Source organism: Dipodomys spectabilis, unplaced genomic scaffold, assembly GCF_019054845.1.
Source record: "Dipodomys spectabilis isolate Male_0828 unplaced genomic scaffold, ASM1905484v1 ptg000118l, whole genome shotgun sequence".
Lineage (NCBI taxonomy): Eukaryota > Metazoa > Chordata > Mammalia > Rodentia > Heteromyidae > Dipodomys > Dipodomys spectabilis.
The window spans coordinates 3,379,413-3,393,265 of NW_024870795.1; the positions used below are offsets into that span (position 1 = coordinate 3,379,413).

The window sequence follows — 13,853 nt, forward strand, 5'->3', positions numbered from 1 at the left end:
ACAACAAATATAAAATTTCTACTGGTGCTGGAATGCAGACTTTACACACCCTAGGCAAGCTCTGTACCAGAGTTACATCCCTAACCAAGATTCTTTTGTGTGTGTACTAGTCCTGAGGTTTGAACTTGGGGCATGAGCTCTGTCACTGAGCATTTTTTATCTAGCTCAACTCTAGCACTCTACCACTTGTGCCAGAGCACTTTTCTATGTAATTTATTGGAGACAGAGCCTCACATACTTTCTTCCCCAGGCTGTCTTTGAACAACGACCCTCAGATCTCAATCTCTGAGTAGCTAGAGCTAGGATTACAGGCATGATCCATCAGTGCCAACTATTTTCTTTTTTGAGAGAAGGTGTTGCTATATATCCCACACATGCCTATAGCTTGAGACCCTTCTGCCTGTTTCCTTAGGGATCACTTGTATGCACCACACTGTGGTAATAGGGGCTGAAGACCTCAAGCTTACCAGGCAGGTCTATCACTTGAGATATGCCCTCAGCCCTTTTTCCTTTAGTTATTTTGGGCAGAGGGTCTTATAATCTTTGCCCAGGCCAGCCTGAACTATACTATGTAAACTACCACACTCAACTACTAGTTAAGGTACTTACTTTTTTTTTTTTGTCAGCTGTGGGGCTTGAACTCTGGACTTGGGGGCTGTCCCTGAACTCTTCAGTTCAAGGCAAGCACTCTACCACTTAAGTGACAGTGCCACTTCCAGTTTTCTGGTGGTTAATTGGAGATGAGTCTCACGGACTTTCCTGCCTGGGCTGGCTTTGAATCCTGATCCTCAGATTTCAGTCTCCTGAGTAGCTAGGATTACAGGCATGAGCCACCGGTGCCTGGCCTAACTTCTTGCCTGGACTGGTCTTGAACTACTTAGTTGGGCTGGTCTTGAATTACCATCCTCCTGATCTCTGATTCACAAGTATCTGGGATTATAGGCACCAACTTAAGATTTTATTTCTCAAGAGAAAGTATATAGCTGGGTTTCTAGTGGCTCATTCACATCTATAATCCTAGCTACTCAGAAGGCTGAGATCCAAGGATCATGGGTTGAAGCCAACCCAGGCAGGAAAAGTCCATGAGTCTTAGCCCCATTATAATAATAAACACTATTATTATGATTAATAATAACTAATGCCAGAAGTGGATCTGTGGCTCAAGTGATGAGTGCTAGCCTTGAATACAAAAGCTCAGGAACAGTGCCCAAGCTCTGAGTTCAGGCTCTAGGACCCCCCAAAAAATTAATACATAAAACAAAAAGTTTCAATACAAGCTAATGATAAACTGGTACCATTTAACAACAACAAAAAAATGTAATTACACTGAGATCTGTCAGGACACACAAGTCCTTTTTACCAAACAAATTTAGCCATTTGAATAAAAGCCAAAAAGATCCACTATAGCCAGTAAGTTCAAATGAAGACACAATTTTTTTTATAACATTTGATCAACATAAAACAAAATTTTCAAGTGGCTGATTTTTTTCTAAATGGCCTTTTAAAATGTATTAATTTCTGCTTAATATACAAAAAATTTAGGATGAAATAATAGTGGTAAAAATGAACTAAATTCAGTCGGGTGCAGGTGGCTCATGTCTGTAAGCTACTAAGGAGGCTGAGATCTGAGGATCACAGCTTGAAGCTAGCCTGAGCAGAAAAGTCCATAAGACTCTTATCTCCAATAAACTACTTAGAAAAAGTCAGAAGTGGTGCTGTGGCTCAAGTGGTAAAGTGCTAGCCTTGATCACAAAGAGGCTCAGGGACAGTACCCAGACCCTGAGTTCAAGCCCCAGGACCTGCCAAAAGAAAACTCCAAAGGGGCTGGGAAGGTGGCTCAGTGGTAGAGCGCTTGCCTTGCATGCCTGAGGCCCTGGGTTCGATTCCTCAGCACCACATAAGCAAAAAGATAAAACCCGGAAGTGGCGCTGTGGCTCAAGTGGTAGCGCGCTAGCCTTGAGCTGAAGAGCTGAGGGACAGTGCCCAGGCCCAGAGTTCAGGCTCCACGACCGGACCCAAAAAAAAGAAAACCCCAAAAAACAAACTAATAATTAAATTCAGCATTCAGGTACCAATAGAGGCTAAGCTTAAAAAACTTTTCAAAAGCAATCTTCCTTTATTTTTGGAAAATATTACAAATCAGTACACTTGTCCTCCATCCCTCTTCTGGTTGAAGACACCTAAAGGTGCCCAAGTTGAGGTATTTTTGCTTAAGAACAAAGCAGAATATATTACTACTCTCCTTACAACTCAGTTTGCTCACAGACCATTAGGTCCTATTGCCTCCTCTAAAGTCTTGTTGGTTACTAAAGCACAACATGCAGAGGAATGAGCACATCACTCTACACCAATTTTCATTTTGTGCTGCAGAACTTCCACCTTTTTGACTAGTGGAGATCTAAGTATATCTCAAGGAAAATAAGTCAGAAAAAGTACTGTACTAAGCAACCTGTAAGAGAATGGGATAAATGTGAAAACAAAAGCTGTGTTCGAGAGCCCCACACACGGCACTTTCAAGTGCACTGCTGATACATCCCACTCATGCACCCAAGCCCTCCAACAGCCTTCCTCAAGACCCCTCACCACTTCTCCTCTTGTGGCACCATGTTAAAGACCCAAGACAATAAAAAAAAAAAAACCTCCTGAAAGTACAAGAAAGTGTTTCTACTTGCCCATCTCCTTGGGTTCTGTAGGGATCCGTTCTAACATGGTTATGCAACAATTGGCACAGAAAAACTGCACTGGCAAGCTGTAATGCAAAAGCCAACATTCCTACCTGATACCTCTAGACCCAGGTCCAAACCCAACAAGGTACTTCCTGACAAAATAACAACCCCTCAGGAATCCAGTCCTTGTATTCTACTATGTCACTCCTTCACTACCTTCCTTTAATTAAGAAATAACACTAGAGTAAAAGAACTCCATTCAAATGTCTTAACTATTGAATCTGTTTTATAACTGAATCCATCACGCCCCATCCAAAATCACCAACACAACATTTTGAACATGTTAAATTTTATTAAAAATATTAACATTGTACAAATATTCGAATACAGTTAAGGTACACGAACACTGTACCAAAAGCATGGTTTTTCATAAAGTGATAATTCAATGGAAAAAGTCTTGTAAATTATTCCAATTTGGATTTTTTTCATATTACTGTATGTATATCAGCAATTTAATGTTTGCAGGAGCTTTCAATCCAATTATAGAAACAGCTTTCCAATACATTACTAAACATCACAGTAAGACTCATTGAAGTACAAGTCTACCTGTTATTGAACAGGCTAGAGAAATCCCTTCTGCTCAACCTTCACATGTGAGAAATCAAGATAAACATGTTCATGGGATCCTGACAAGTTGCTACATAAAGTAGGAGCCCTTATTCATATCTGAGCAATTTAAGTTTTCTTGCAGTGCCTCCTCCATTTTGGAATGTATTTTGAAATGTATTTTGTTGCAAATGTGTAAAGTGAACAAATTTGCTCTATATTCCACTTAACTTACACAAATTCATCAGAAGTATCTGAAAATTCTTTCACTTACCACATTTCCCAAAGAGCATACTTTAACTTTAGTGCAATCTTTAAAGTTCTATACACTGATTTTTTTTCTATCACTGACACATGCATAAACTACATCAGAAGAGAAACAAATAACTTAATATCACATTGCAATAGCTGTAATTCTTCCAGTATAATTCCATTAGTGATGTACAAGTGGTCTACAGCAAACTTAGAAACAAGCATTTATATTTGTAATACTGACCAGCACATGTGTAACACCTAAAGATTCACTCTACACTGATACCTCCAACCAGTAAAGAAGGTCAAGTTCTGTAAGAATACTGAGGAGGTTGTTTAGGCATGAAGAACAGGTGTTTTCATTACTTTTAATCAGTATCATATCCTATTAGAAGGTGTCTGTGTGTGTACGCGTGCCCCCGTATCATAGCCTATTAGTGTGTGTGTGTGTGTGTGTGTGTGTGTGTGTGTACATGTGTTCCCCATTACTAGGGCTTCAACTCAGGGCCTGTGTGCTGTCCCTGAGCTTTTGTGCTCAAAGCTAGAGCTCTAATACTTGAGCCACAGCTTACTTCCAGCTTTTTGGCAGTTAATTGGAGTCTCATGGATTTTCCTGTCTGAGCTGCCTTCAAATCACGATCCTCAAGACCTTAGCCTCCTGAGTTGCTAGAATTATTGGTGTGAGCCATTGATGCCCAGCACCTACTACAATTATTTTATGTGGTATGTGCCTAGTTACTAATTTTTACTTTCAATTTACACTTAACCACTGTGAAATCTTTTCTTAATTTTAATTTCTGTGAGTGGTGGGACTTGAACTCAGGGTCTGGGTGCTGTATCTGAGATTTTTTTGCTCAAAGCCAACACTACCACTTTCAGCCACTGAGACACTTCTGGTTTTCTGGTACTTAACTGGAGAAAAGTCTCATGGACTTTGCTCTCCAGGCTGGCTTTGAAACTGATCCTCAGATCTAAGCCTCCTCAGTAGCTAGGATTACAGGTGTGAGCCATCTGCCCCTATTTGTGTGGGCGGGTAGGAGGGGTGGTTTTTGTACTGGTGGTGGTGGTAGTGCTAAGAATCAAACCTAGGACTTTGTACATGGTAGACAAATACTCTACCACTGAGCTGGATTTTTGAGACAGGGCCTTATTAAATAACTCAAGCTAGCCTTGAACTCAAGATCCTCCTGCTTCCACCTCCTAATGCTAGGATTATAGATAAGTAACACCACACCAGCAGAAAGATGAGAGATTTTAAATCTGTAGCAATCACCTAAATTTTAAGTCTTAATGCTACCAATTTCTACAAGTCTTATCAGTTAACAGGCCTATGTTTCTTTTTTGGCTGAGGAATGAATCCAGAGGCTCTAGCATGCTAATGACAAGGCCTACAACTAAGCTACACCCTGACCCCCATGTCTGTGGTTTTCTGTTCATGTTCAAGGGTCTTAAAATTTCAACTACATAATTTCCTATTGATCCAAAGGTAACTAAATTGATATCATAGTTTTGAAAGACTGCAAGAACTTTCAAGCTTAATTTTATAATGTTTAGAAGATTTTAAAAAATAAATTATCTTTTAATGTAAAACCCTCAAATCAGTATTTCCCTAAAATTAGTGAGCAATAAATATCTTATAAAATGCACTATATATCAAGCTACATAATAAAATACAATAAATATCAATCAGAGGAACTGAAATCACAGTAAAACAAAGCAACTTTATTTCTCCAACAAATGTTTTAGATTTTAAGGAGTCTTATCTTGATAAGTTCAATTATTCTTTGAGTATTTCAGTACCTAATATTTGCCGGCCTTTCCTGTCATCAGCTACTAATCTGAGAATGAGTGAACTTCTTTTCATAAGTTCCTATTAAGAACAGATTTAATACTAAAATCTTATTTTTCTACAATTGTCCACTTATAGAATATGGGTACTCTCCCATAATCATTGCCCCACTACTGATAAAAAAAAAATAAATAAGAAAAAAAAAGTTCTTACCAACAATTCCACTGGTTATCGTCCCCAGCGAACCCCACCTAGCAAGTCGACATCATGACATGTCAGGTCAGGGCAGCCTCAACCTCGCTTCCCTGATAGTCAGGTGATAAAAGGAAGGAGTTAAAACAGGAAAAGAATACTTGCAGATTTCTGGATAACATCTGAAAATGATTAAAAACCAAACCAAAACAAAACCAGAGCTTCTGGTAACCTCTAAATTAAAAAAATATTTATGCATGTATTTTCAAAGAAAAAAAAATCTAGGATTATTGTAACTTCCAATATTTATAGTAAATTTCTAACCAATTTATTAAGTAATATTTTAAAGCTTGTATTTGCATTTCAAAAATAAGACTGGGTTGAAAGCTTCTAATGTGGAAGTAAATATGTCTGATTAATGGATTTGCTACAAGGATTCTCCAGTCAGTAATCCAATCCACTGGTTCAATCAGAACAACTCTGTCCCTAAGTTAACAGAAGCTCCCAATCTTAAGAGAAACATAAACACACTTGTAAATCCAGTGCACTCTTTCTATAAGGCTTTTTCTCAGTTGCTCATTTATGATACCACATAAAAGACAATACAATATCAACTACAGTTGATTTTCTTTTAGGATAGCTTTTGTATAGAAATCTTTGGAAAATAAAAAAGGTTAAACAAATTTATAAGTCTCCACAACAGAAGTTATAGCCTTATAGTAAGTATTCACTGGAAAGGTTTGGTTTTACAAATAATACACAATTAATAAAACATAGGTATGATTATATTCAAATGGGCAGGAGGCAAATGATGTAATGAATTTCAATAATATTATAAGGCTTTATACTAGTAGTGTAATTTTATATCCCTTTTCTTCTATAATTTAAAACACATTAACTTATTTTAATGAATGTTGATCTCTGTAAAAAGATTCAGTTCCTAAATCAGAATTTAAAGTCTCTTTCAAGAAAAATTACCTACTACTAACAGAAAGCATTGGGCTTTCTTTTGCAGAATAACCCCAGTAACTAAGAAAAATTAAAAACAATTATTCTGAACCCTTTTCTTTGGAAAAATAAAAAACTACAGAACTGCACTCATTTTTTTCTTATGATTTTGATCAAATAAACTTGGATTTATTAGAAATCTGGCAACTTATTAGGACTTTTTTGCTTTTAAGTAATTAAAACACCTTCATAGAATACTTCTAAACAACTGCTATAAATGAGTGATCAAATAAAAATTAGCATTCCATTATGGGAAAGAGGTGTATTTGTCAATCTTAGGAGGATACCTACAAAGAGGTCTACTCAGTATAGGTATTACTTCCTAACACACACTGTAGTGTGACAGGCTTATAATTAACAATCAGGTTTTGGGGGAAAAAGATAGAAAGGCAGAACAGAAAGCCAAATTCCTCAGAGCTCAATTTTAAGCCTATATTAAAAAGACACACACACACACACACACGCAACCAAAAAAAAACAAAAACAAAAACAAAAAACAAACAGCAACAACAAAATCCCTAAATGAGTATCTAGAAGATTTCCCTCAACTGACACTTTCCAGATTTGTGGAGTTGTTACTTCTGTGAAAAGTTGAGCTCCAAATTTATTTTCTCTGAATGTTACTACAGGTGATAATTTATAAGGTATCAAAAAAGAAAAGCTCTGAAGTGAAATTTAATATTTATAGGTTATGCTTTTTCAATAAATAATAAAAACACAGCAAATATTAGAAGGAACCTCTGCAGATACATTTTTAATTAGTGAGCAGGACAGAGGAGAGATGGCTATTCTTAAATTCAAAATATAATTTGCAATGAAAGAATTTTATATGGAATACAAATTTTGATGGTTTCTTTTTTTTGAGGAGGTGCTAGGGTTTTTGTTTTATGGTAGGCACAGAAGAACCAATAAACTACTTCTTCATTTCTATTCCATTTCTAGTTTTTGTGATGATTTTCTAAGCTTATGAAACAAAAATATAAGCAACTCAAGTTTTACTTGTAGATTTTGTTCTTTCCAAGAAAAATCAATAATTTATTCAGTTCTAATTTAGACTTGTAATTTCATTTGTATTGTTAAAGTTTAAGTAGCATTTAAAGAATATTTGGTATCAATTTGCACACATGGGTGTAATAAAAATAAGTGACTCTAAACCTTACCAAACACCCATGCTAACTTGCAGCTGTAATAGCCCACAAAATTCCTTTATCAGTTTCCAAAATATAAGAGGACTATTAATAAGACTTGTTAAATTACTATGCTGTGCCATGAGTGAACTTTGAAAAAGAAATGAGATACATTGGTTATCATCAGCAAATGTTAATTTTTTAAATTCAAAGTAGAAGTCATGAAGCCCAAAATATGATCTAAACAAGCTCACGAATAATTAAGTGAGTCATGATTTTGAAATTTAATACTGCTATCACAAAAGACACCAAACAGGAACAAAACATAAAATAATGGTGTGTCCATTTTAAATATTTCCCATTGGCTTATATAACTAGAAGGGTAGTTGAAGGTATAGCTCAGTGGTAGAGTGAATGTTTAGCACTGTAAAATTTATATTCTTCTGTTCACCTCACTCACAAACTACATCAGAATTTCCAGAGGAAACAAGGAAATAGAGGGTACTATGTGGCCAACAAAAATAGCCATTAGACGTTGTAAATAAAAGAGGTAGTAACAGAAGGTTAAAGGTATAGCTACCAGATCTTTAAAAGCCTCTCTGACAAGGCATGACTGTTTCCCAAAGCAAATTTACTAGCACTAGTAACTGAAATGGCAGTGACCAGTGACCATCGTGTATACTAAAACTGGAGTTTAATGCACAGTGCAAAGGATGTCACAGTACTAACAGTCTCCTCTGTGTACTTTCACTTACAGCAATAAGGTCTTCAGCCACAAGATATCCTTGATAGAAAGAATGTGGGTCAAATTAAATTGCAGTCTGCTTCCCCAGTCCCATTTTATTTGTTTTAATGCAAATTATCCAATGCCTGCAAAAATGTTCAAAAACCTCTGAAAATTTTTTTATAAAAATAAAAGGATAAAATTTCAAAATTAGAAGAGATTGTAAGAGAACACCAATCAATGAAATGCTATTTCGAATAAATACTTGAATTTAGGCTAATCCTCAATCTGATATCCACGATACATCTTGGAAAAGACAAGAAATTTTGCATGAATTTGATCACTCACATAGGCAGTTATACTTTGAAAACAATATTCCTTGCAAATATTACGAATAAAATAATGTTTTAGGACACAATTGAATTTGAAATAGGTAATGTTTTGAATAGATTTTTGAGTTTTATTGAAATCTTACATGAACAAGAAATTGGAAATACAATCACATCAAAGAACAAATTGTCACGGCTTTGACGTTTAAGCCAAACAAATTTTGTAGGGCAGATTTCAAAAAGGTGTGAAGTTATAACAATTTAAAAACACAGTTAACCTACTTCTAGGAATGCAAAACATACAATCATAGGTTATTTTCAATACAAGAAAACTTAAATTTGTTTGCTTTAATTTCTTAAAACTACTAAGACAAAGCACTAGCTTGTATTTTTATTTACAGCATACTTCATACTCCTATGTAATCTATCCCAAATCCAAAAAAAAAAAAAGGAAACTGTCCAAACCAAAGGTTTCTGCAAAATCATGATTTAACAGCTTTTGCTGAAGCTAAAATGAAGCCTGAAACGATAAAAGCATTGTAATCCCCAGAATAAGGGAACTCTGCAAGCCCAATAATGTCCAAGAGCATCTTTGAAAAGAAGAAAAATAAAAAGACTTGAGTATATACACAATAGTGATTTCTTCTGCTCAATACAAATGGCAGCAAATTGCTACTTAAAGATGAAACAGTTAGGCCAATTTTGTTTTTGAAGAATGTAGATCTAGAGCCAATCGTATCTTGCCAGTATCATTTTCAAGCCCTCACTTGTCTATTTCCACTGTTGCCCATAAGTATCCTGATAAAATTCCTGGTTGTCATTATTGTAACCATAGTTACCAGAATAGTCACCACCTTGCTGAAGCGGCTGCTGAGCGATGGGCTGGGAACCCCAGTTCTGTTGGTTGTTGGTCTGTCGACGCTTGGAATCAGGCTGGTTGTACCCATCTGCCTTTCTCTTGCCTCCTACATTACCCCCACGATTTCCCCGAGCTCCACGGGAACCACGACCTCTCTGCTGTTGTGCAGGACCCCCTCTGCCACCCCTAGAACCTCTTGGTGGTCCCAAAGGTGCCCCCCTTTGTGAATAGCCAGCTCTACCTCTTGGAGGTGGTGCTCCCCGCCCCCTCGGTGGTGGTGGAGCACCTCGCCCTCCCCTTCCTCCTCCTCTTCCTCTTACTGCATAGCCATCATCATAGCCGTAGTAGGGATCTTCATAGCCTCCACGATAGTCGTGATAATCATAACCATAGTAATCATCATAATAATCTTCATAGCCATAGTAATCTGGAGGGTAGCCATATCCACCTCTCCCTCCACCACGACCTCGACCTCTCATTGGAGGAGGCATTCGAGGAGGAGGATGATAGTAATAATCTTCATACCTAACACAGGAAGAAAGGGAGAAGAGAGAAAAGAAAAAAAAATTAGCTTGTTTCAAGACTCTTAGACTCATCCTGACTTTGTTTATTAATGTGATCTCTACTATCAAGTATACTTCATTCAAAGACAAATCTACTAAAATATACACTCACGCAGTATTTCTGGAAGCCTGTCGAGCAGCTTGGCGCTCTTTCCTTTTCTTGTCTGGTGGCTTAGCTAACACTATTTCAATTTCTTCCCCTTCTATTTCTTTTCCATTCATCTCATCCATAGCCTATACAAAATTAGAAAAAAATGATTTTATAAGAAAATTTAGAAATATGTCATTATTTAATACTTAGTAAATGATTTTACAATTGATTTATAAAATTAATCTAGCCAAAAGGTTTTTTCTTAAAAAAGTTCTTCAAATAAAAAAAAATTTTAATTAAAAAAGTATTCCTTCCTTTCTACCTTGATTTTTACATATAAAAATTACATTGAGAACCAAGTTGATATCTTCCTATTACATTTTAAAAAGTAAAATACCTGCCTTGCCGGGCACTGGTGGCTCAGACCTGTAATCCTATAGATACTCAGAGGCTAAGATCAGTCAACTGTAGTTTAAAGCCAGCCCAAGCAAGAAGTCTGTGAGACTTTTATCTCTAATTAACCACCAGAAAACCAAAAGTGGCGCTGTGGCTCAAGGAGTAGAGCCTTAAGCCAAAGAAGCTCAGGGACAATGCACAGGTCCTGAGTTCAAGCCCCAGGATTAGGATGCGCACATGCACAGGCGCGCACGCACGCGTGCGTGAACACACACACACACACACACAAACACAAGGATTTTATGCTACAAGCAAAAGAATGGAATATGAATAATGTGCCCAGACAATCCTAGAGAGTAACTCTCAAGTTCTGGACTAGAAAATCTGTTTGGTAAGCTTCTTTGGCAAATTATGCTACCAGTTACTATAAATAATCTTCTACTGAATTATTAAATTATTCAATAACAACAGAATAAAAAAGAATATATAGAAAGTATTATATGTATTTATTAATTGGTCTATACCACTGAAAATTTCAGAAGCCAAACAAAATAAAATTAGATTATATAACAAGTTATAAATCTTGTATTTCCTCATTAGATCCCACGAGGAAGCAAATCAGTCTACACTGGGACTTGGGTTGTAGCTTAGTGATAAAAGCGCTTACCTACTATGCTGGAGGCTCTGGATTTGATCCCCAGCACCACAAAAACAAATGAAAAACCCTACACTAGACTCGTTTTAAAGCAGTAAGTAGCCTGGCAGGGGGAAAAAATGCTCAAATTAGAAGTGGCAATACACTACCAATAGAACATGTAGAAAAACAACCAAACTAGCATTTTGGATCCACCTTCCTAATTACATAAAGCAGGCTTAAGCATTCTGTCTTGATCATACTCTCCTCCAGGGAAGAAGGCAGAAAGAAGAAAACTGGCAAGTTTACCCTTGAAAGATGGTGCTGATCTATTATTAACAGCTTAATAAGCAGCAGCATAATTTAGGTTTATATTCCAGATACCCCAAGAAGGCAGAAATAAGAAGCTGGAAAGTTCACCCTTTAAAGATGGTGCTAATTGGGCTGGGAAGGTGGCTCAGTGGTAGAGCGTTTGCCTTGCATGCGTGAGGCCCTGGGTTCGATTCCTCAGCACCACATAAGCAAAAAGGAAAAAGCCGGAAGTGGGGCTGTGGCTCAAGTGATAGAGTACTAGCCTTGAGCTGAAGAGCTCCTCAGCGCTCAGGCCAAGAGTTCAGGCCCCACAACCGGACCCAAAAACAAAACAAAAAAAAAATAAAAAATAAAATAAAATAAAAAAAAAAAAAAAAAAAAAAAAAAGATGGTGCTAATTAATTATTAACAGCATAATAACTAGCAGCATATTTAGGTTTATATTCCAGACACTCTGTAAGATACTTTTTACCATTTTTCATTACTATCACCAAGGAATAAGTCAACTATGACAAACAAGAAATATCTCTTAATAATTACTGAAACCAGCAAAACAATCAATATTATTCTAACTCTAAAATTACTAGAAATATAATGGCTAAAGGTAAAATTGTAAGGAACTCTTTCCTTAGTACTGAATTAAATGCTATACTGTGGGCTGGGAAGGTGGCTCAGTGGTAGAACATTTGCCTTGCATGCCTGAGGCCCTGGGTTCGATTCCTCAGCACCACATAAGCAAAAAGAAAAAAAAAAAGCCGGACGTTGCGCTGTGGCTCAAGTGGTAGAGCGCTAGCCTTGAGCTGAAGAGCTGAGGGACAGCACCCAGGCCCAGAGTTCAGGACCAATGACGGGACCCCTCCCCACACAAAAAAAAATGCGATACTGTATGGCAAGTCACTTTCACAGGTCCACAGTACTCAGGTAAACATAGTAGGAATAAAATATTTGTTCCTGTTTAGCATTTATAGTAGCTAATTATATTATCATGTAATACTTCCAAGGCATCGTGTTATCACAACCTTAGGGTTACAAAAACAACGAAGACTTTAACTGAGATCACAAACTCAGTAATAATCTGTCTCTGGAATCTTACCTGTATTATACTACCACTTTATAAACATGGTTAAGAGAAAGTTTCACAGCTAAAACCCAGGTGTCAGGTGTACCTCAGGGGTAGAATGCTTGTCTGGTTTAAGTGAGGCCCTAAATTCCATCCTTAGCACCATACAACAAAAAAGTTAAAAATCGATTTTGTTTTTAAAGTCACTTGCGTGTTTATAGTTTCAACAACAAAAGTAAAATAACAAGAAAAATCTCACAACTTCTACCTTAACAGCGGCTCCTCTGTCTTCAAAATGGACAAATGCATAATCTTTCAACTTCTTTACTCTTTCAAGTTTTCCAAATTCAGAAAATGATTTTTCCAATATTTCTTCTGTCACTGTAGTAGCCAAGTTTCTCACAAATAAAACTTTCACCTAATAGCAACAAATATACAAAATTGGCATTGGCTACTTAATTTTAGCTGAAGTCTTAAAAAATATTTCTTCCTGTCTTCATGGCATATAGGCTTTTCTTTTCTAAAGCAGAGTGCTAAAAGTGCTTTCACAGAAAGTACAAGACTGTCAAGAAAGCAATTCTAATATTTGTTTACCAATATATTTTTAAGTTTATATAAATGGTTGGTTCCTAAATTCTTTATTCATCACTAAAACACTTAATATTACATACAATATTCAAGGAACCAATATATATTATTACTAAGTTAATTCACAAATTTAACATAATCCCTAGGTTCACCCTCAGACAAGGGTTTATTTGTCCCTACTATAACTTTCCAGAATACATATGAAAAAATAATCTAAGACTGGGAATGTGGCTTAGTGGTAGAGGGCTTGCCTAGCATGCATGAAGCCCTGGGTTTGATTCCTCAGTACCACATAAACAGAAAAGGCTTCTGGTGTCACTGTGGCTCAAGTGGGAGAGAGCTAGCCTTGAGCATAAAGAAGCTCAGGGAAAGTATCCAGGCCTCGAGTTCATCAAGCCCCAGGACTGGCAATAATAATAATAATAATAAATAATTGTAAAACTATCAGGGGAGAGAAAATCTAGAGACTAATCCTACTAGATATAAGTAATTGTAAAACATAAAATCATTGAATTGTAGCACCACTGAGGAAAAAAATGAAAGTTGGTTCAGAGTTCACAATATATATCAAGATAAACTTGGTCAAATAGATCAAAATTTTGAATAAGTGAGGAAATTATGAAAATATTAGAACAGGGCTGGGAAGGTAGCTCAGCG

The 13,853-nt window shown here is 36.6% G+C and overlaps 1 protein-coding gene across 5 annotated transcripts in view; it reads right to left on the minus strand.

Annotated features, from left to right (window-relative positions):
• Nucleotides 1-5,225: 5,225 nt before the first annotated feature.
• The window catches only part of Hnrnpr (heterogeneous nuclear ribonucleoprotein R), a 38,845-nt gene continuing 30,217 nt past the window's right edge, over nucleotides 5,226-13,853 (minus strand). For all 5 annotated transcript variants that reach the window (XM_042688455.1, XM_042688454.1, XM_042688452.1 and 2 more), the window contains 3 exons: nucleotides 12,877-13,026; nucleotides 10,228-10,349; nucleotides 5,226-10,077 (listed from right to left, as the gene is read on the minus strand). In XM_042688455.1, the coding sequence (XP_042544389.1) occupies nucleotides 9,465-10,077; nucleotides 10,228-10,349; nucleotides 12,877-13,026 (885 nt within the window). In that variant the 3' untranslated portion in view covers nucleotides 5,226-9,464. The remainder of the gene's footprint in view (nucleotides 10,078-10,227; nucleotides 10,350-12,876; nucleotides 13,027-13,853) is intronic.